Genomic DNA, 23109 nt, shown 5'->3' with positions numbered 1-23109 from the left:
GCTAAAGAATAAGCATATTAGTGATTCCAATCTGGCTTCCTCTTGTGGGTTGTTTTTTTTTTTCTTCTTCTTCTTATAATTACTTAAGTCATTCTAGGGTAATATTTTCTGAAATAAATTTCTATTGAGACATGAAAGACAGTGATAGTTCTGTGATTCTAAAATTAGATAAACCACAAGCAGTCCATGAAGGCTATTGCATGTTGTAGTGTATTTTTTTACAAAGTGGAAAACAGTAGGAAGTAGTAAAATGATGCTAAAGATCAACACAAGCAAATGAATAATGCACTTTCTTACCTGTAAGAAAGAGGTCATCAGTGACTACTTCACTGCTGGACTGACTATTACAACTAGGAGTTGTAGGAACTTTCAAGTCTTCATTTTCAATTTCAAATAGTAGCTAATATAGTTTAGATTGTCATTAAGAAACAAGAAACAAAAATAAAAAGCAGAATATTATAAAAATCTCCCAGAACAAGCATAACGTTTTTCATCTTACAAGAGTATGAAACTCACTGCTGACCGCTATCCTTAGAACACTGAAAAATGCAAATGGGTCAGTCAAAAGATGTTTTCTACAATAAGAAATATTACCATAAATTCCCCTTAAAAAAAACACAGTATTTCTGTGTTATTTATTTACTTAAGAGTATTTTGCATTTTTAACTTGGAAAAATAAACTCTTTGTATTTGGGGGTTGTTTTTGTGCTACTTTCTATGGAAGCACTATACTTATGCATCCAAACTGTTATGGAGATAGTCAAAGAACTAGTCATTTGTACATTTTTAAGCAGTCTATTTGAAAACAATGCTATAGACATCAAGATTTGCTGTATTTCATTCATTTTTTTTCAGTGTCAAGAAGTAATCTATTCCTGCTTATTTACTGCCTCTTCATCACATGCTTGGGATACAGATTAAATTAGGTAATAAATCTAAATTTACAAAAAGTAATTTTGCTATTTTAAACACTGGTCTTCAGAGAATAAAAATTCATGTTTGCAGAAGTGCTCACTAATAAAAAAACAGGTGACAAGAAGTGATTAAATTCAATACAGGTTTGTGTTTTTATAAATTTTTCAGCAAATTATTCTCTCAAATCTCATTAAAATATAAAAGAACTGCGGTTCATAACACTTGATTTCTCCTTGAGAGCTACAGGCGTTAACATCCTTCTAATCATCATTCTAATAACCATTCTAATCAAAAGAGTATGATTAGAGAAAAGTGTCAGAACTGTTACAATACTACTGAGATATTATTCTGGGAATAAATATGAAATGATTATTCAGTTTTGTTTTTGTTAATTGTTGTGTTCAACATCTCAAGGATTGATAAAGAGAACTGAATCCAAATTTTAACTTATAAATGTAGTGCATTGCAATTGAGTCCCATTTCCAAAGACCAGAATCAAAAAATGCAATTTAATACCATATGGATAGCCTAACAGAAATAAAACTGAATTTATCTATATGTCTCATTAGGAAGCTATCTAAACAAGTGTAAATTATTTACTATACCAAATAGAATTTTGTTCACTATATACATCATTTAAATAGTGAATACCCTTTTTTTAAATTGTTCCGGATCTTCATTACACTCAGAAGACAATTCTGCCAAGTTATCTAAAGCATAGCAAGGAACTACTTCATGAATATTACCTAAAGAAGAAAGAAATATATAATTTAGTACACAGAGAGAAAATCCACTAGCAGTACCCAGTTCTGCTATATACTACCTACCTACTATACTTCTTTACGTCACTAAAAAATAAAGCATTCAACCACAAAACTTAATCTGAGAATACAGCATTACATAATTTTATTCTTAGAGACTCAGTGTGCTTTCAGAAACTGATGCAATATGTTTTACTGCTTGCTGTACTTAAAAGTTTGCATTGTTTTATTGATGATTGTTAGTCGCAATATGAGTTGCGTAAATATGTTAACTGTGATCCCTGCTTACTTGTAGTTTCTTCATCGTCTAAGTCTTGCAGTATAACCTTTTCGGCATCTTGATTTCTGTTCTTAATGAAATTTAAATAGGATAGAACTGATTCTGGCAGATCATCTGAAATCTAGAAAAATATGACAGTTCATGTAAATTCTTCTTTTTCATCTCACTGCTACAGCTAAAGATAAATACCTAATATGCAAGAATACTGATTCAGTTAGGATTCATCTATAAAACACCAATGAAAATTTAGTAGCAGTTGCTACCAAAATTATTCACTGTTTTGGTGCCGGGAATTCTCACTGTTCCCACTGTCTTATCATCCACTGAACAATTAATAATTCTCATTCTTACACTTTAATTAAATTCTAATTAGAATACATTTTAGTAGCTTATCTACTGAAAACTTCAGAAACATGTTTCAATTAATATTTCCTTTATAACTATCACAGAAAAAGAAATTAAGAGAAGAGTTGAGACAAAAATTAACTAAAACATACAGTGTATGGAATCTTTTCCATAAGGATGCTACAACTCCTCAGAAGCAAAATTAATTTTAATTTTGCTGGTATAAACATTTAAGGTATGTACGCACATCTGATGTTTCAACTTTCTCTTCCATGTAGACATTTCCTACTCAAAATACCATCTCCTCAAAGATTAGGGAAAACGGGGTGCCTTCTGTAGATGTGCAAATTGTTGTAAATACTGCTGGCATTTTAACATGTGAGCACATAAACAATCACCACTGATGTCTTGGTCAAGCATTATTTCTATCAAAGTTATATGACTAATGGCCTCATGACCAACTACACTATTATCCTATGGATAGTAGATCATCTACTTGAATATCTTACAGATCCTGTACAACTTTTAAGCACAAGTAAAAAGCAGCGTGAGCCCTCTGAACACTTACTGACTCGGTGTCACTCACAGATTCCTCTGGTACCTCTGTGTCAGGTCCATCTGCTTCAAAGGAAGAAACACTGATTCTACTTAATTCACTTTCTATTTCTTTTTCAATTCCTTCAGTATCTTCTGACATTCTACTTTCCATAGTGTCGTATCTGCTTTCAAAGCTACACAAAGAAAATCACTATCACTACCACATCAGCCAAAATAAAGAGTGTCCTCATTTAGTGTCAGCTTATTCAAATATAAATACCGAACAACTGACTTTAAATTTCAGAAGGAAGAGCAGAAGCTTGCTCTAAACACTTCAGACAACAGAAGAAGCAAGCAACAGGTAAGAAAAAGGTTTAACCCTCTCCTCACCCCTATCCCCATTCCGGGGACAGGGGAAGCAGCACACAGCCGCTTCTTCGCAGGGAGAGCACCCTCGTTCCCTCTCGGCTCTCCTCCCGAAGCAGGGCATGGGACACTTCGATAAAACCCACTTCTAGAGGGCACCGCGGAAGAGCATCTCTCCTCAGCCGTACTCTGCGTGCTGGGAGCTGCAGCCGGCCCCCTCTGGGTAACCAGCTCCGAGCAGCTACTCACCTCTCCTACTAGCTGCAGTGGAGGAAGGAGAGCCCCTTCGCCTTGAAACCCACAGCCACCAACCGTTGTCGGGCAGTCCCTCGGCAGGAACGGAGGGACAGCCTCCACCTCCACCACGCACTGAGCGCGTCACCGTGGCAACGGGACGCTCAGGCGGCGGGCAGGAGGGTGCGCCAGGAGTTGACGATTCGCTCCCGGGGCTGGGGGGTGGTGCCCATTGGAAGGGTAATGAGAAGGGCTGGAAAATGGCCTGTCCTAGCATATGGAAGGAGTTCGCGTCATTCAGTCAAGCGGAAGTAATTAGGGGGGCAGGGAGGGTGCAGACGGTTTACCGGCAGCACTTTTATCCCCGAAGGCCCGACTGCAGGGATACTTATAGCAGGACAGGGAGAGCAGGCAGGCAGGCGGAGACAGGCAGGGTTTACATGCAAAATGAGTCTCTTTGTGGGTACTGGGGAGGGTCTGCCATTCACAGGAGCGCAGAAGGGTTGCTCTTGTTGTTGCTGTTGTTTTGTTTTGTCTCCCAGAATCTTTAAAATAGACTGCTGGTTAAACCTGAGATACTGGACTCAAGGGCAGCTGCTAAGCGTTTTCTTGGAGATGTTACCAATCACTAAGATACTCAAATCTTAATACTATGAACATGTGTCCATTTGAAATCCAGAATCTAACTTTTCACGGGATCACGGAACCAGTAAACATCTCAGTATGGTTGCGTTAAGAAAACATGTTCAAGCACTGAGCTGAATGCGGGCTTGGTGCTCATTTTTTTATTTTTTTATTTTAATGTGAAATAAACTGTCGTCATGGTGATAAAATCACAAGACACTGTGTCCTGCGTTTGGCAAACAGCTTTGCCAGTAAAAAAGAAGTGTCTGTCCACATGCCTTCTGTAACCAAGAAGTAAGGAGTGGTCAACAGAAGTGTAAACGTGTCGTTAAGATGCACACAAGGAAGAAACATATCGTTATAAGCTTGTATTCTCTCAGGTAAGGCAGAAGTATTTGGAGCTGCTAATTATTCTTTTGTAGCCATTAAATGAAAAATGAATATCGTTTTGTAGAAGCAATATTTTCCAGATAAGTGATTAAAGAGAAATTGAATCACTGTTAAAATGCTTCAAAATATAGTATTTCAACTATATAATTATTAGAGCAACCTGGTCTAGAGGGAGGTGTCCCTGCCTATATCAGGGGGGTTAGAACTAGATGATCTTAAGGGTCCCTTCCAACTTAAACCATTCTATGATTACAACAGAAACATTTTGGATGCCAGAGTTTAAGTGAAACTTGCAACCATTTAAGGCTTTTTTTTTTCTTTTAAATGAAAACAATGCACAAAATCAATGTTTTAGTACATTCCAGCTTTGAAAATTCTGATGAAATTTAATTGCTCTTAAAAGCAGAGGATCTTCTCCAGGGAAAGTGCAAAAACATTTATCTAATTTATCTGACAAGAGTTTTTAAGTTTACATGATGCATTATAGACCCAAGTCCATTTTAGAGCTAGTTTGAGCAGGGTGTAGCTTTCTTCATTCTGTAATTCAGCAATTAAATTTTTATAATTGAGATAACAAGAATATTATCAAGAAATAAAAAACTGGTGTTAGCTGAATCTTTTCATCAGTAAATTTGATACATACGTAACATGCATTTTGTATGTAAAATAAGTTCTTATTAATGCAAGATAGGTTTTGATCATAAATGCTTCATCTTTACCATTTTCTTCTATTTTACGAATGGTGGAGGATGTAATTAATCTGTAGTAATTCTGACAAAAGATGAGAACAACATACAATTGCTTTTAAATACACTCCTTCGGATTTAAAAATACTTTCTGAATAGTATGCACATGCTGGCTATGTGCATGAGTTTGTACATGTTTGTGTGCTTGTCTGCCTTACAAGGGAAAGATATGGGACAATGGCAATAGGCTGCTCTTGCAGAAGCCACCATCTTCTAACCCTGCTCTTGGCCTCTCTTCAGCTTATATCACCAATCCAGGCAGACCGGAATGCTGGAGTATGTTTACAGAAGATACAAGACAGGTGAAAGGGAACGAGTGGGGGGCAAACATATGAGTTTCACTCAATGGAAGAATCTTGATAGACCCATAGGGTACCTAATAATGATAATAGTAATGCTGATACATAAAAACAAAGCCCCACATCAGATACTTTATAGTTTTAAGACACTTTCCTGCTGAAATATGTTACTTACCTGCTGAAATATGTTAAAGCATGCTCAAAACATCAATGCTTATGTCACTTAATTAAGTTCTTGTCTGTTTGCAAGTGCTATAGCATACTAATCTAATTGGTAGAGTGATGCAGTTGGTTCTCGGGTCCTAATGCACACCGCATCTGTTCAAGGGTAGTTGCTGTGGTTAGCATCTAGGCTTGTCCTTCGACTGAGAGCCCATATACTATTATTGACAGAGTGCATCTCTTGGTTTAGTTTACTTTGAAATGACTTAAGCTCTTCGCATCCTATTAAATTCTACAACAACAGAAAGCCTCACAAAGACAAGTACTAAGTGGGAATGACTGGGAGATTAACTTCAAAAGTGAAAAGCATACTGTGGATTCAGGACATGAGAGTTGTTAGCACCATTTGACAGCTCTCACGGTTTTGTTAGAGATGCGTGCTGGATCTCACTGAAATCACTAATCTTTATTTACTGTTTCAAAAAAAACCCAACAACAACAACAACAAAAAACACTTGAATTAAGTTGCGTACATGGAGGGAGCTTGTATTTTTGCTATGATTCTCCTCCATTTCAGCTAGCGTCATTAACAATTTGTAAACAAAATGTTTTTAGCAGATTAGGGACAAAGGTATGACAGACTATGTAATTCTTGCCATCTCTGCAATCTAAGTATTCCTACATACATGCTGCCTCCAAATGTCTTCAGCAGTTAAGAGAAAAAAATGTTAAAGTATACATACACACACATATATATACATATATATACATACATATATTTATATGTGTGTGTATATATATGAATGTGTAAAATATAATGTTAGTGGCAATTGAAACCAGCCACCTTGTTCATGCATCTGCTGTTGCTTCCGGCTTTTGTTCAACATCAGGTGACTGTCTAAATTTGATCTGAAAGAAATAAATCACCTAAATATTGATAGGCTTAGTTATATTTGTTTCATATTGACTGAATATAATATTATATTTTCAGCTGCAATTCAAAACAGAGAACAGAAGAATGAAAATAAGAGATAAATTAGTAACATGGAGAATAACCTTAACTGTCTTCAATGGAATTTTCTTGGTAAAAAAAAAAAAAAGTTTTCTTTCTTTCCTATTTATCAACTTAAAATTAATTATTAAAACTAGTCTAAGTGAAAACGATAATCCTTGTTCTCTTTTCCAGGCACTGGGTGTTATGGTTTTGACATTTGGTTTGTGGCTTTTATTTGACAGAAACAATTTATTTGGTGTGTTATGTGAGTATATATAGATTTTCACTTGTTTAATTCAAATGTTTGTAAGGTAAATGAGCAAAAGCAGCTACTTTTTCACAAGGTGGCAGTGTTGAATTGAAATGCATAGGTTATTTTTTGGGGGGTATGTTTTCCATCAATACGATTTTCAAAAGAGCATAAAATACAGCATATATCAGTACATGTAAAATTTATTTATGATTACAATTTGTACAGTGTATTTATTTAACATGGCGTATGGCCTGTAGAAGAATTATTGAAATATAAACCAGATCTATTGATATTTTAAAATATAATTTATCAGAACATATTTGGCCCACATTTGGCAAGATTATAGATCATTTAAGTGGGTATTTGAGCAGAATAAACACCAGTTGGAACTTGTGCTTTGTTTGAGTCACATGACAACCCCTATGCTCATAAGGAATAGTTTTTCTCAGCTCTGCTGAGGAGCACCAGTTCACACATCCAGTAAGGAACTTCTGAGATAGAGCATTTGAGATGGAAATAATGACAACCCCCTGCTAGATTCTGTCTATGCAAAAATAATTAAAAGCGAAAGAGGACTGTTGCTAGTCATAAAGAGGGAGAACAGCACTGAATTTGCATTTGGAAGAAGTCTATTCATGTCCACACAGGATTTGCACATGCATTACTAAGTTTTGGTGAACAAACAATTGTTCACATTGTTTAGCTGAGTATGTTCTGCTCATGTCTCATATGTTGCCATCATCTGAATTTGTGAAATACATCTTTTGGCTTCCATGACGGATTGCAGTAAGAATGTCCTTTTATCTTTCTACTATTTTCATCCTCTTAATAATGGCATTGGAAGGGTTTAGTGGTTTGATTTGTTTTTGATATTCTTTTTTCCCTTGATTAAGTTTTATAACTGGAAGTGGAATAAAAAGAAGTAACACACTGTATTACAGTTTCTTCAGGCGAGAACCAACTGGTGGCCCGTGTTTCTTTTATGTTACTTGGAGTTGGATCTCTTATTATTTTTACATCAGTTGTGGGATTCCTTGGAACTGTTAAGGAAATCAGATGTCTACTAGTTACAGTAAGTGTAAATCAGACTCCAACTTTTATCAAACTACTTGAAAATTTGGGTGAAACCAGAGTGATCTTAAATAGAACTTGATGTTGTATTTAAATAGCAGGCTAATAGAAAGATCTTGTTAGATAAAGTCCTAGCTCTAATGAAATCTGAACAAAACTGAAGACTTCCATAGAAATGTATCAATAGGCAGAGAGATGTGAGGAGTCCAGGAATCTTCTTTCTACTTCTTTCTAGCTGTTACTCTACTTATTTAGCGTTTGCTTGACAGCTTATTAGATGATGATAAAGAAATGTCTCATTTCTAGCTTTCATGAAGTTGTATGAAAATTAGGCAATGTGGATGAAAAATTTGTCTCAGTGTAAATGAACAAAATTCATGAACTATCTGTGTTTTTTTCTTTCTGCATCATCTAGTCAAAGGAGTTCTTACCTAGGTGTGAGACTTCCAGGTCTCACAGTAAGAACTGAAAGAGGAAATAATGAAACAAGTTTTCTTCAATGGAGCACAGCTGCTTGTGGTCAGCTTTTATTTTACACTTCCCTGAAGGTTGTGGCTTTCTCATTAGCCTTGAACAATGAGTTGTGCTTTGCTTGAAGCCTGATTCTTAGTCACAAATGCTGTCTAATGTTTAAAGTGACTATGATATTATTTTCTTAGGGCCTCCAGGAAAAGAATATTTCTTATTACAAAAAATATAAATTATAGTCATGAAGGGTCATATAGGAGCTTCAGGAATAATTTATTGTATTGCTTGGTGTTATGGTTTAACCCAGCAGGTGACTAAACACCAAACAGTTGTTTGCTCACTTCCCCCTTCCCAATGGGATGGGGGAGAGAATAAAAAAATAAAACTAGGTAAAACTATTTATTACGGTAGAGAGAAGGAAAGGATAATAATTATGACATATATATATATGTATATATAAATGTATATAACAAGTGTTACACAAGCAATTGCTCACCGCTCCCTAATGAATGCTCCTGCTAGCCCCCGAGGACCATAAGAGAGTGAGATGAACTCCCACTCCCTTTAAAACTCCTGCATGATGTCATGTGGATATCCCTTTGGCTAGTTCAAGTCAGCTGCCCTAATTCTGTTCCCACCCAGCTCCGTGGTCCTTTCACGGAGAATAGCCTTGCCTCTGTACAACACTGCTTAGCATCAACTGTAAACATCAACTATAAACACATACAAATGTTTTATCAACACTGCATTTCTACTAGAACAAAAACACAGCATCATATCAAATACTGAAGAAAGCTAAGCTGAAACTAAGACACTTGCTTATTCAATATTATGTTTATAAATAATCTGTAATTTTTTTTTTCAGTATGTGTGTTTTCAAGTCCTGGTGTTTTTCACCCAGATTGCCATATCAGCACTGATATTTCTGAAGAAAGAAGTGGTAAGTAAATAAATTATTACATGGGACTGCTGGTAATCACAAAATACTTTCTTGCAGTTAATTAAAAAAAAAAAATCTAATACTTCTCACTGCAAATGTATCACTATTTGTTTGGACTTCAGTATTCTATATATTGACCAGGCACAACAGAGGATTTGAATTTGAAGACTTCAGCATGATTAAATGATTGTTAAGAGAAATTTCCAATTTATCTCCTTCTGAATTTCAGCAAAACATAGCCTTCCTGTTCAGGCGTGTAGAATCAACAGTGACACAGGGACAGCTAATTTTTATTATTCTTTTTATTGTTTTGAAAGATGACCTGAAAAGTCCCCTTTTCCTGCACTTCAGCAGACATAGAAGAAAACATTAGATGACAGTCTTTGCTTGTGGGTAATAATAGCAATCTACTGTGCCATTGATAGTAGAAGTCATTTGTATCATGGCATTTAATGTATACTAATGAATTACCAGTTTTATTATTTGAGCCTGTATTTTAGATCCAAGTAGAGATCAATTGCATGGAATATCCTTGCTTTAAAAAAAAAAAAAAAAGAGATAACAATAAACACAAACATGATTGTTATTGCTAGTAACTGTATTGCCTTAAGACTTTATTTAGTCATTCATTTTTCTACAAATAGCAATTCCAGTAGCTTGAGCACCCCTCGAATTACTGTGTGGAAGGCAGTCTGTACCAAATTCATACAGTTCCTGCTTCTTCCTTATTCTGCAATTCCAAAATCTGTTGTTTGAGAAAACTCCCATGACACTTGTCTCATAAACATTATAAGGTTCTTCAAAACCTGCGGCTGTTCAGCACATCACAAAGAAATTAGTTTTACTCCATCAAAGTCAATTTGTATCATCAAGATTTATTCAATAAATGTTAATTTATAATGATAGAGTACTCCCTGTTTTATACTGTGGTTTTATATATTGCAAGATTTGAACTGAATGATGCATTCTGGCGTTGATTATTTGTTCTGAAAAAATTGGTTGAAAGACGGCAGTTAAATTTCACTTGTAATTTCACTTGATCTCAACCTTAATTAAAGTACAGCAGAAGTATAGTAAATTATAGTAATTCATCATTCACTGCAAGCTTTTGAACTTCATTATTCGAACAGCAGTAGCAACTGAATTAAGTTGAAGGCGGCTTGTTTTTGTTGTTTTCTTTTGCTTTGTTTTTTAATCAAAACTTTCAGTGGGCTAGGAGTTCTCATACGCATGCATTCCCTGCTATAGCCTGTGATCAGCTTGTTTGCTTCAATTGCTGTTGAAGGTGTATTTTAACAAGTTGTGCAAAGATCCCTGATCTAGGTTCAACATGAACTGCTAACAATTCTAGCCCAAAGCAATACATATCCTAGCCAAAGAGTGTGGTGTTTATGCATGTTTGCATCACATTTGTTGTTTTTTGTTTGTTTGTTTATTATTATTATTGTAAGGTGCTGTGCTTACAGAAATAACAGGTAGGATTAGAACTTCTGCCTGCCTATGCTACATCTGTGCTTTGGTCTCCTGCTTTCAGCTTTACTATGAGTCCAATAGCCATGACATGGCTTAGATCTTATTTAGCCAACTGATTGCTTGCAAGTGACCCTTGTCAAAATCTGAATATCAATAAAAGGTCAAGGATTATATAATACATTCCCACTATTATCTATGTATGCATGTACCAAATGCTATAAACATTTATTGACAGGTCTACCATCAGTGGAACAACAGAATTGATGAAGTTATTTCTGAATATGGGAATAAAAGTCTGGCTGAAAAGGAACCTGTGTGGAATATTCTGAATTCTGTGCAGCAGAATGTAAGGGAAACACAAATCAGAACTTAAGAACAAAACAACTCCTTTAATAAATGATTACCTTTTCAGGTTCTGCTACTAATATCTACTGGGGTGCAGGTGTGTGTGTGTGTGTGCAGATTCCTTAATTTACAGGGGCATGGTTGAGATTAGCTATTTGGCACACTTGTTGATGTATTTCGGAATGGATGCTGTTCCTGTTACTGCAGCTGAAGAAAATATGAGTTCCCTAATGTATTCAACAGTGTGTGATATCATAAGACACTTGGTCTGCATATGTCTGAGTGCTAACATGAACAATTGGCAAGTAGCAAGGATATCAGGTCAAATCAGAGCTCCTACTCTGAAGTGAATAAATACTGCAGCAAGCCTTTCTCAGAAATAATGCTTAAAGTTTCAATTTAATTGTTAATCATTTTTGTGCTCTGCAAATATATAATCTGTTTCCTTTTTAGAGACGTCATTTAAAGATTTATATGAGATCAATTATTTTGGAAGTTATTACCAAAGTTTCTTACTGAGCCATGAGCAACATATTCTGGACTAACTTTTGAAAATGCTAAAATTAGATATTTTTGTTTAACAATCTCTAAGACAAAATATGACAATTCCTCAACAAACAAACAAAATCAACAGTGAAAGCACAGACATTTTTGAAATTTTATCATAATTCAGAATGAAAAATTTCTGGAATTTCTTAAATGGCAAGATCAATTCCATGAAAACACAGGTTGAAACAGGGAGATATTCTAAAGATTAAAGAACTCTTGTTAAGAAAAAGAAGTTTTGCAGATATGACTCTAGAATTGGCAAAGGAAAAAAACCTTTTCAAAATCTCTTTTTTTTAAGTTCCTAGGTTGGAGGAAAGCAGTGTTTGTGTATTTTTTTAATGTTTTATAAAATGTGTCTGCATTTACTGCATTCATTAGGGAAAAGCATAATATTTTCCTTTGTTTAAATTCATGTTGAGCACATCCTAACTAACTGCTTACACACAATTTCTGTACTGAATTAGTCATTAGCATCATAAATTGCAGTGTTTGTAAAGGTTAATGATAATAGTTAAATTTTAATATTCACAATATTTTTTCTATTTGCTTTTATTCTAGAATTATTTCAAACTTAAAAGAATGTTCCTTCCAAACCTATAAAAAGCAAGTCCCTTTTAAGCCTCCAAATATTCATTGCATGTCCTTCTAAATTATAGGTACACAAGGTTGAACTATCCTCTGCAGAAACTCTTCTTTTATGAATATAGAGGGAAACTGTCTAATTTAATTGTCTAAATCAAATCACTGACATTGGATGACGTAAAATTCCTCTGCAATACAGACTTTTTAAGTATTGGAGTTACAAGTTATAGCACTTTTATTTTAGATGGAATGCTGTGGAAGATATAACTTCACACAGTGGGAAAAGAATAAAAACATGGAAAACCGTGCTCAGATCCCATGTTCATGCACAAAATCTAATCTGAAGAAATGGTTTTGTGATATCCCAAGGAATTCAACATACAGTATGGTAAGAAATTAAAAAAAATACCTTGCAAAATATAAATTTTGCTACTAAGTGGACTTTGGAGAAGATATTCAAAGCATGTTTTCCATCAAGACTTGCCTTGCAAATATGAAAATATTAATAATAATCATTAGTTTGTCACTTGTCGCCCTGAAGCCTTGTTTTTTACTCTTTAGGTGTCAGTCTTGTAGACAAATACTTGGAAACAGGAGTGCAAATATCAGAGAATCAACATCACAGGGATATTTAATAATGATTTATGATGTAGTAAACATCTTGGCATTCAATAACCTATGCTGTGCAAATCAGTAATGATAATGGGAAGTGTCAGTATATGAAAAGTATATAGTACCTCTTCTGCTTGTAATTACTATTTCTTGTTTATAGAATGACAGCAATTATTTCACCTGTTTAAGTTATTAATTTCCAAAGCATCTTCAGCATAGAATAAGAGCAAGGAATTGGAATGTAAGATGATTTGCTCAAGGGTAGTTCATGTTAACATCTCCATATCTTAATACATCTTAATACAAAGGGACCAACTTGTCACCTGATAAAAGATATCTGAAGCAAAAAGTTACATAATATTTTCTTCTGAAAACTATCCAGTATTAAGAGGACTGCCTAAAGCAAATAATAATTCAGTAGGCAATTCAAGACTGTAAATAGCAAAGATGTTGTCAAATGACATCTGGTATTCTCTTCCTTTTTTTAGTTTGGAATTTTAATCTGTTCCTTGTCATTAAATGATCACTTCAAAGTATAGAAATTATATGTTTTATTATATTTATAGCTATTTTAAGCTTTATAATAATTATAAAATTCTTAAAATCAGCAATACAATAAGCATAGATTGTAATCTGAAAAATAAACATCAGGATGCATAACATGTGAGAATCACTGAAAACTTGAAAATATTCTTTCCTTTACTGGTAAAGTGATCTCTCATTATACAAAAGGCAGTATCGTTTTGATTATGTTACAGACTCTGGTACATTTCCGTACAAAAATATCAGATTTACAATCTTGGTTTAGATCATGTGCAGTACACATCACTATTTCATTTCTGGTGAGTAAATATCCCATCTTAAAATGCAGAAAGTTGTATTCCATATATTCTAACAGCATGTTATAAATACGCAATGTCAATTGAATCGTCAAAATGATTTTTCTTGAAATATATTCATCTATACTTTTTTAGGGTTGTGAAGAATATTTAGATACGTGGTTTGAAAATAATGTTTTGATCTTAAATGGAATTAGTATCAGCCTGCTAATTACACAGGTAAGATCACTTCTAAGTACAAAAATTACAGAAATTTTGACATTCTGCTGGGGGTAAAAATCAGTGCCATTTCACTTCGGCATGCTCTCAGAAATTTTATAAAGCTTTCCATTAATTTTCATCAGAGAAAAAATCTAGCCCTGTTTATTAACTGCCCACCATATAGTCAAGCATCATCACAGATGTTGGTGTCCAAGGTTTGTTGAAGGAAATATTTGACCTGATTTGTGAAAATTAACTGCTTTACAAGGTCAGGAAACCATTACGAAAATGTAAATTCTGTGGAGCAAAAGGCCTCCTTTGTTCTGTATTTGCACAGAACCTAGTCTATGAATGTGCTAAAACAAACAACACATAATCATAAAAACCCTTTCCTCATGTACATATGAGAAAACTTTATTGGATAAAAGAGAATAATGACAACAAAAATTCGTTCATTTCACTGACACCCTGAAGGCTTGATACTATCAAGTAGGTGGAAGGAAGTTTTGGTAGTATCTAAATCATGAAGCTGAACATGGGTTTAGTTTATTTTTACCAAAAGAACTAAAATTATACCTAATTTGTCTCTTCTATATGTAATACCATCCCTCAAAAGTAGGTAGTAAAAACACTCTATGGACTACATAACTCTCATTAGCATAGGATATGAGTATGTCATGATCTTCAATGTAGTATAGCTTGCAGCACTTTCCTGTCAGGTAGGAAAGAACTGTTACACCCATTCAAAAGGACACCACCAAGATTCACAGGGCATTGAAGCTCTTAACTAAGTTACTGTCACTTGAAATAGGTTTCAAGATTCTTCTGCAGTATGGACCTAAGTGACTTGCTCGAGGTCATGTAGTGAGTCTAAGCCTGAGCAGCCTGTGTCTTCGGGAAGATTTCCCACTCATTCTCCCTTAATACCCTTCTGCACTGTCATTCATATATCAGCAATCAGATTGACTCAATTATGAGCAAGTGTCAATGTTTTCTGTGTTGTTTTTTGCTTGTCCTTTCTCAGGTATTTGTGATCACATTAACCATGAAGCTACTTATTAACATCAGAAGGAATAGTATTTGGCCAAATGAATGATGAATTCCTCTGGGTGTTGCTGTTGTGCAAGATCTGTTCCATTCCTGTGACAGTAATCAAAAGTTCACGTTGCACTGTATGTGTTTTAATCACCAGTATATTAGCATTTGGGCTTTAATGTGTTCGATTTTTGATCATACTTACAGATATGCTACAAAACTGTTTTAAAGTGTTAAGTACTATACCTTTTACTATATATGGTTAATAAAACTTCACCTGTGTTAGTATGCCCTCTAATCTTTAACTGTAAAATTTTGATTAGTAAAGCTCTGTGCATTCTTCCCAAGATATCAATCAAGTTGGCAGGGAGATGCAGCCTTCCCTCCAAGAACTACATTTTCAGAAATAAAGAATACTTTAGCAAGTGTGTAGTGACTTCTGCAGATATACAAGTACTCGTATTCAGTTAACTTGGGATGTTCCTTCACTAGTGCAGTAAATTATATTCCAATCAAGTAAACACCTATTCTTACTTCACTGGTTGATTACACTTAAAAAATTTACTTGTGCAAACCTCCTCCCAACCTCTCCTTTTAAAAAGATGCAAAGAACAGGATTATCTGGGTAAATGCAGCCAAGCAAAGACTGGATGAATATGTGGAACATAAGGTACTCCCATAGAGTATATTCATCCTGCCTTTTCTAGATAAGTATTTTATTATGACATCCTCTAGAAGGATTTCATATACTTGTATTTTTCTGGTTTGAGTGTAAGCCTGGTTTCACTTGTTTATAGTTTCTACAACTTGAAATGATTTAGACTTAATTAATTGATTCCATTTCAATATTATATAGTCAAGAATTCAGAAAACAGTGTCAGCTATGAAATCTAAAATTGTTTCTGATGTACCTTTGTTACAGAATAGTTGTTAATTATGTGATCTCATATTGTCTTTCCACCATAAGCTACAATCCAAATTCTGTAACTGTTGTCCTAATGCAAATATTATTGAAGCATGAATAGAAGCAGCTCCTATTGTCCTCAGTGACAACTTGGCATGCCCAAGTGAGAGGAGAATGTGCTTCAGTGTGTGTTTCTTAAACAATACATATCACAGAATGGCCCGGGTTGGAAGGGACCTCAAGGAGGATGAATCTCCAAGCCCCCTGCCACAGGCAGGGCCACCAACCTCCCCATTTAATACTATACCAGGCTTCCCAGGGTCCCATCCAACCTGGCCTTGAACACCTCCAGGGATGGGGCATCTGCAGCCCCTCTGGGCAGCCTGTTCCAGCACCTTACCACATTCATAGTAAAGAACTCATCAAGACCTCTTATGAACATTCACCATAAAATGTTGCTGAATCAAGCATATGGGTAAATAGATAATATACTTATGTATGAAAGTAATATAGAAGACTGGCCATACTGCCATACATGCTGCTGGTGATAACAGGAGTAATTATAGAAACATCATTATTAGTACAGAATTTACTAAGAAGTCTTGGAAAGAACAGAGGATAAAATCTACTGTATAAAAAGGGTTTTTTAACTTCATTTTTGAGATAAGAAAATGGAGATGTGTTTAATCTGCTAGTTTGTGCAGTGCTGCTGGTAGACACTAGAGGACACAGAGAGCTAAAGTATTATATAAGACGTACAAAAATAAACACAAGATTCATAGAAAGTTATGATGTACAAGCCTTATATGTATGCCACACTTCAGAACATATTGAGCCACATAACACTATACTTTCAGAGAAAAGGGTGTTCAGAGACAGTGGGCTTCAGTGGTCTGTGCCACAGCAAGAAATTCACTGTAGCTGTCACTGTATTAAAGCTCAGAAAAGTAATGAGTGATTGCAGTTTAGCTAATTTAGAAGATGTATGGACAAAACTAGGAGATGTCCCTAAAGGGATGTATGATGTGAGAGTGCAGAGGGAAATAATAACTGCATAAATTCCAAATACGAGTGAGTAAAGAAAGGAAATGCAGGCTGTGGTTACAGTCTTTCATGTCGCTTAAAAGCACCCTGCTGCTAAAGAGACTGTTCTCGTCTTCGTGTTCTGCCTAAGCATTGGCACTTGTACACATTCAGCTTTGTTGGAAACTAATTCAAAGAGCCCTGTCAGGTTTAAAAATAAAACTAAGTTAAAAAAAAAAAAAAGTGAAAAAAAGAACAGCCTGTTTATATCATTACTAGTTCAGTATTGTTTATGTAGTTATTGGCCAATGCTAGTCAAGAATGAAATACATATACGCTTCAGGGCTTCAAATTTTAGTTTTTACGTAAAGTTCTCTAACTTCTATGCAAAAATGAATCTCCCTCTTACTTTATCTGCATTCACCCCACCGCATTATGTGCCTGGATGAACAATGTTTCAGCTTCAGTGGCTGGTCCGGCACACTGACTGCTTTCACTCACAGCACCTTGTGACCTCAGGACTAGGGTGCTGTCTTGAGATCTGTGGGCTCAGCTTCTGGAAGAGAACAAAACTGAAAACTTGTTTTTTCCAACCTGTATAATGGATGCTCCAGTTGTTGGAACACTATACAATATATGGGGCTGGAATCACTGCCAGTATTGTACCAAATTTAGTCATAGTGTTAGTCATAGACAAAAAGTGACTAATTTTGGGGGGATTCTCTGGGGGTCTTATGGAGACTTTCGGTGACTCTATTGCTTGGTTTAAACTTGAATTCTTATAGAGGCAGAGTTACAAGCTAGATGCCCGGTACCACTGAAGTAGGTGCTTTGAAAGCATGTGGTAATTGAAGTCAGGCTCCCAAAATATTTCTGGACAAGGTAAGGAGGCACGAATGATGTGTCTACGTGGCTAGACAGTCCTAGAAAACCGTGGTGTGAATGCCAACTGGTTGATTTGTGTTCCTATTGTGAAAGAAATAAAAATTATAGTGATCTTGTTTCCACTTATTGCTCAGCTCCCAAGGGAACAGAATATGCAGTTCTCAAAGGACAACTCTAATTTCTGATTGGTACTTATCCAAAGCTAATTTAAGCCAATGTCAGTTCTTCAGTGAATGTCGTGTCTGTGTACTGAATTGGGATCTTCTGTAGCCCTGCAGATAATGCTACTCCAGTACAAAAGTTATGGAGAACATGTCCAGATATTTTAAATACCAATTTGGTCTAGAACAGATGTGATAACTTAGGGTATGGCTTAGAAGGCTTTGAAGATATAAGCTCAAAAGAGCATGATAGATCAAAAATTTGGCTGAGATGGAAAGCTTGAAAACTACTTTATCATTGAATACTAGCTGTTAGGGCACTATTATCCATTAGCAAACAAATAAAAAAGGAACACCGAGCTTGAAAATGTAACTTTAAGAAGGTGTCAAGATCTGTGTTTTTGTAGTGAGGCAGTCTCTAACTCTTTGAACATATCTTTTTTAAAGAACGCTCTTAAGCCTCATTTACCTGCCAAATGTACGTAAAGACAGTCCTGCATCATGCTTTGATCACTGAACTTATGGAATTTATCTCTGATGACAGTAAGGTCATCACAATGATCTGTATATTTAATAATTCGTAAAAAAAAAAAAAAAAAAAAAAAATCCTGGCTAGATTACCAGCATGGATTTTCTTTGGAAACAATTTATGTTCATGTTTTTGTTTCCCCCTTCCCCCCCCCAATATAAACTATTCTTATTGTCTTATATCTTTCTTTTTAAAGACAAAGGATCAGTGTTTTATTTCTGATCAACTGAGTAAAGCATTTCAACACAGGAAAAAAAATATCCTATGAATTGCTGGAGTTTGGGGCTCATTAAGTGGTCATTTAAAATACTCCTATCTGTAAATAAACAACATTTTTCACATGCACTGACAGTTTCAAAATCTCAAACTACTGGAAAATAGCTGTACAGTTAGCTTATGGTGTTTTCCTTTATGTAAACACATTTTACATACTGGCTTTAGTTTGATTGAAGCTTTTCAAAGTCTTCGAGCACTGCTTATTCTTATGGTTTGTGAAACGTGAGGTAGTTTATTTCTTTAAGTTCTAGATTATATTCTGAGAATTAAAGGTTCACTTCTACTCATCCTGCCAGAAAATAAAAGTTTACAGCAAGATACACAGGCTTAAAAAAAGACTGAGTGTGGGAGGGAGGCACAGACTGTATTTTTTAAAAAAGCTTGTGAAGATTGAACAAATCACATATTTTTTGAGCACTGGATTTGGCTGGAGCTGGTAATACTGCATCTCTCAGAATCTGGTCTAGCTGCAGCTATTTTGAAATTATGTTAGTAAGGGTTCCCAGCTGCTAAACATTCAATTTTCTGTATGTTTTGCAGCCACAACACAACTCATTATTACAACATGCAGAAGGGCACATACTGAACTGTACATTCAAGTTCAGTGAATGAAACTTATAACTGCACGAGAGATCATTTGTAACACATGCCTCTTTGTCTTTAAAAATTATAGTAGTATTATCATACCGAACATATATTTCTACCTAAATTCAGTTCCACTCCTATGCACTCAGTAATCTGGAACTGTAGATGAACTTAAAGGTCCACTCAGGAGGAGGGCAAAGGGCATGATGACTTTGAAGGATCAGACTTTTAATATCAGACATTTACAAAGACTATGGGAAGAGCAGGGTTCATAAAACAATTCCCACTTCTCCCCAATTTATTGGACATAGGATAAAGAACGCCATAATGTCCAAAATGCCTGGGTGGTACAACCCATAATCTCTCCAGTGTATAAAACAAATGGAGATGGTTAACTTTTTCTTGATACCTGTGCCTGTAATTTCACTCTTTTCCAGTGTAGAGGAAGCTGAAGGTTTACTGTCTATCAGACATAATTTAATACAGGATGAAAACATCAACCTGCAGTGTTAACGTCTAGTACAGCATATGATTTTTAGATACTATATTACTTGCAAACACCATGAATTTACTGACTGTATGATCTTGAACATCATTCCAGTTTGAATGTAGATAGCAACATACATATTTTTGAAGTGCTGTGTAAAATACTAATTGTTGTTCTTGAAAGTCTGCTGCAGTTTGGCAAATCACTGTTTCATTTAATAGCTATGATTCTATGAAACAAAATACTGCTGCAGAATGTAAATGAAGCACTTCTCAATGCTTTTTGAGTCTGATTCAAGATTCAGTGCTGAAATATTGGATGAACATGGCTGCTACACCCTTCACTACTTTCATCTCCAGTATTCATCATCCAGTATCTCTAGTTCATGTTCTGATATCACATCCACCAGGCTCCTATTTATAAATTAACTGAATTAATCAATTACTAGTTATTTAATGAAGGTTTTAGGTTTTTTGTCTCATTTTGAACATTTCATATGCTGAAGAGGGTTAGACACACTTTTAAGGCTTCTGTGAAACTCTTGCTACCTTAGATAATTTACACACAGACTTCCATTATTTATGGAAGAAAGAATGGAGTAAAGTAATAACTCCACATTCACTACAGAGAGCAAAGGCAACAAGAAGTACACCTAATCTTGCATGCATTTTGCTACTTGTAAGCAGAGCCCCAGGTGAACCTTTTCTCATACTTAGGGAATTCTGACCATTTCTTTCCCGTAACATGCTTTACTTACATTTCTAATCAAGGGTAAGTTTATGTAACAATCCTTTCCTTGTATCTCCTGTTCTTAGTCATATATTTTCTTTACTACAGTAGAAACCTGAAGACTCAAATGTTTCAAACCTTTGTCTGGCAAACCTGGTAGAGAATATCCAACACATGCAAAAATATGGGGAAGGAATGACAGACACTCAGGCAAGATGTTATGTGCGGTCCCTGCACACAACCTTGTAGCCACGCGTACTCACACAGACATCTCACTACAGCATGGCTGTGCAATCAGGTCTCATTTTTATAAGAAATGCAGCTGAACTTTTGAACTGTTAGGCACTTCTTAAATCTGCTGCCCTATAGCTCTGCATGCCATGATCATCACTCGTTGTGTTAGAGTATGACTGTAAATAAATATCTCAAAATGCTACCAATATTTCCCCTTATTAGGAAGGATTCTTCCTCATTATCTCTGAAAAATACCTGTGAACACCAATATTTTTCAGACTCTCAGTGTAACTCTAGTACCTCCAGTCATATGTGAGAATCTGGCCCATATGTAAGAAAGTAGTTATATTTAAAAAAAATAAACTAAACAGAGAGAGACAGTACAAATAGCAAATAGCACAGTCACTGGTATGCTCTTTCCTAAGTGCTGTGTCATGTCATTGCTAACGATCACAGTCATTCTTGATTTAAGCACCAGCTTACGTCCTCCAGGATGTAATTTTTTTCCACACAGATTTATTATGTTTTGAAAAGGTAATAACTATAAATGAAAAATCTAAGAGTGAATGTGTTTACGATGTTGGTAAGGCTGTACAAACACAAAAGGAAAGTAGTCCCCTAAAACATTTCTGCATATGTATTCAGTCTTTTCAGTTCTTCCACCTCAAATTTATTTTAAGCTCATAGTGAATGTAACTTTCAAATAATGTTGTAATTGGCTCCTTTGCACTGCACACATTTCATTGTAATGTGTCTAACTGTAAAAGTCAGAGAGAAATTGTTTAAGAGAAAGGGCAATTCACATGGGCTAGACTCCACCAGGTTCTGTGAAGTTCTTTGTAATGAATAATAGTGTGATCAAGAGTAGAGCCTGAATCACAATGCTTTACCCATCTTTTCTGGAGAAGAGAGGAGTGTGTAAAGAATTGAAGTTATGCATTTTCTTTGCTGTCATCATATCAATAGGTAAACATATGCTTACATGTCAGAATGTGTGGAGAACTGCTTTGTATCTTATTTTTTATATGATATAAATGTACTGAGAACTGCTTTGTATCATATTTTGTACATGATATATCATGTAATAGATAGAATGTGTTGTATATAGGTAAGATATTATGAAGCTTGTTAGAAACATAATTAGAAAGGATAACCTTAAGATAAAATAAAACAATTACTTGAGACTATTGTTACTTATATCTTGATTTAGATATAAATTGTTTAAATCTGTTATGAAGCTCTACATAGGAGAATAGTCTCAGACTCAGAAATTCTTGATTCCTTTCTTTTTCTCTGCCACTGACATATGCAGTCATTGTATGCAAATATTTTCATCTCTTACTGTTTCAAATCTCCTTCTGTGAAGTGGAATAAGAACACTTTATTTTTTAATTTGTCTTATTTAATTTGTATTGATTTTTATGCCTTTTAAGTACATAGGGCTTATTTGGTGATCTTTGTAGGGAGTCACTGGGCGCTACTCTAATAAATAACTCCATTGTCACTAGAAAGGTTACTTGAGTCTGGTTCCTGATGAGTAAAAGTCAAAATTCACATGCTAGAATCATAATAGACTCATTTATAAAACTCAGGTGAAACTACTTAAAACCCAGCCATCAACAGTCTATGTCTGCTCCTATTAGCAACAATCAGTGCTTCTGTTCTCCATCTGTGAGAAAGGTGTTCCATTCTTTTCTTGAAGCTGCTTAAAACCAGACAATGGCTGGACAACTTCATCCACAGATTTATATAAAACTTATGTCATCAATAGTAAATCCAGACTAGAAAGACACAACTGTAGATAGCATTTCTGTTTATGTTACTTTTTTTTTAACCAATTTTTTTAATACTTCAGTATCTGTAGACATTTTCATTAGTATCTGACCTGAGAAAGCAAGGATTTTATAAAAATGCTGAAAATAAAATTTTTCTGAACTATGTAGCACCAGGTGTTTGCAAAGTGGAATACATTTATGTTCCCTGGTTGGAATCACTACTATTTTAAACTGTCTGCGTTTTTATGCAAAGGTCCCTTAAAAGAACTTTTGCAATTAAGGAGATATTGATAGCAATATCCCCACACCGATACAGGATTCTGATGAACATAATCATCTGAATTTTAAATTAATTCACTTCTGGTTGTGGATTATTTCTTACTGAATTTAGCCCTCTGACATTAACCAAGAGGAAATACTGACTCAACAAGGCAAAAAAGTGTTACTCTACAATGTATCAAATGATGCATAATTGTTGTTATGAATTCTGATATCTCATA

At 35.1% G+C, this 23109-nt stretch overlaps 2 protein-coding genes across 10 annotated transcripts in view; one reads left to right on the top strand and one right to left on the bottom strand.

Annotated features, from left to right (window-relative positions):
• LRRIQ1 (leucine rich repeats and IQ motif containing 1) overlaps window positions 1–3581 on the bottom strand; it is a 99422-nt gene extending 95841 nt beyond the window's left edge. For 2 of the 4 annotated variants that reach the window (XM_025154558.3, XM_025154561.3), the window contains exons 1-5: window positions 3454–3581; window positions 2870–3032; window positions 1966–2077; window positions 1567–1661; window positions 298–400 (exon numbers count right to left, since the gene is read on the bottom strand). In XM_025154558.3, the coding sequence (XP_025010326.2) occupies window positions 298–400; window positions 1567–1661; window positions 1966–2077; window positions 2870–3010 (451 nt within the window). In that variant the 5' untranslated portion in view covers window positions 3011–3032; window positions 3454–3581. The remainder of the gene's footprint in view (window positions 1–297; window positions 401–1566; window positions 1662–1965; window positions 2078–2869; window positions 3033–3453) is intronic. The other 2 variants (XM_040655079.2, XM_040655065.2) reach the window with 2 other exon arrangements.
• Window positions 3582–3595: 14 nt separating this feature from the next.
• TSPAN19 (tetraspanin 19) lies at window positions 3596–22188 on the top strand. Of its 6 annotated transcripts, none has more exons than XM_040655100.2 (11): window positions 3596–3621; window positions 4279–4442; window positions 5439–5500; window positions 6651–6743; window positions 6846–6918; window positions 7848–7978; window positions 9311–9385; window positions 11094–11204; window positions 12579–12722; window positions 13921–14004; window positions 15011–22180. In XM_040655100.2, exons 3-11 carry the CDS (start codon window positions 5477–5479, stop codon window positions 15080–15082), a joined length of 807 nt encoding a protein of 268 aa, XP_040511034.1. In that variant the 5' UTR covers window positions 3596–3621; window positions 4279–4442; window positions 5439–5476; the 3' UTR covers window positions 15083–22180. The 6 variants fall into 6 exon arrangements, with proteins under 6 accessions (XP_040511034.1, XP_040511029.1, XP_015138940.3 ...); XM_040655095.2 differs by having other exon boundaries at window positions 3596–3678; window positions 4306–4442; XM_015283454.4 differs by having other exon boundaries at window positions 3596–3678.
• The last annotated feature ends 921 nt before the right edge of the window (window positions 22189–23109 follow it).

This window comes from Gallus gallus, chromosome 1 (assembly GCF_016699485.2).
Source record: "Gallus gallus isolate bGalGal1 chromosome 1, bGalGal1.mat.broiler.GRCg7b, whole genome shotgun sequence".
Lineage (NCBI taxonomy): Eukaryota > Metazoa > Chordata > Aves > Galliformes > Phasianidae > Gallus > Gallus gallus.
Note: the sequence above shows the minus strand (reverse complement) of the source record. Positions and strands in the feature narration are given on the sequence as shown.

What these genes read in the sequence shown, in the direction of transcription:
- TSPAN19 (XM_040655100.2), top strand. Translation starts at nt 5,477, where the DNA reads ATGTTTACAGAAGATACAAGACAG. An exon ending in TATTTCTGAAGAAAGAAGTG is followed by an intron (nt 9,386 to 11,093) that starts GTAAGTAAATAA and finishes ATTTATTGACAG; the next exon opens with GTCTACCATCAGTGGAACAA. An exon ending in GGAATTCAACATACAGTATG is followed by an intron (nt 12,723 to 13,920) that starts GTAAGAAATTAA and finishes ATACTTTTTTAG; the next exon opens with GGTTGTGAAGAATATTTAGA.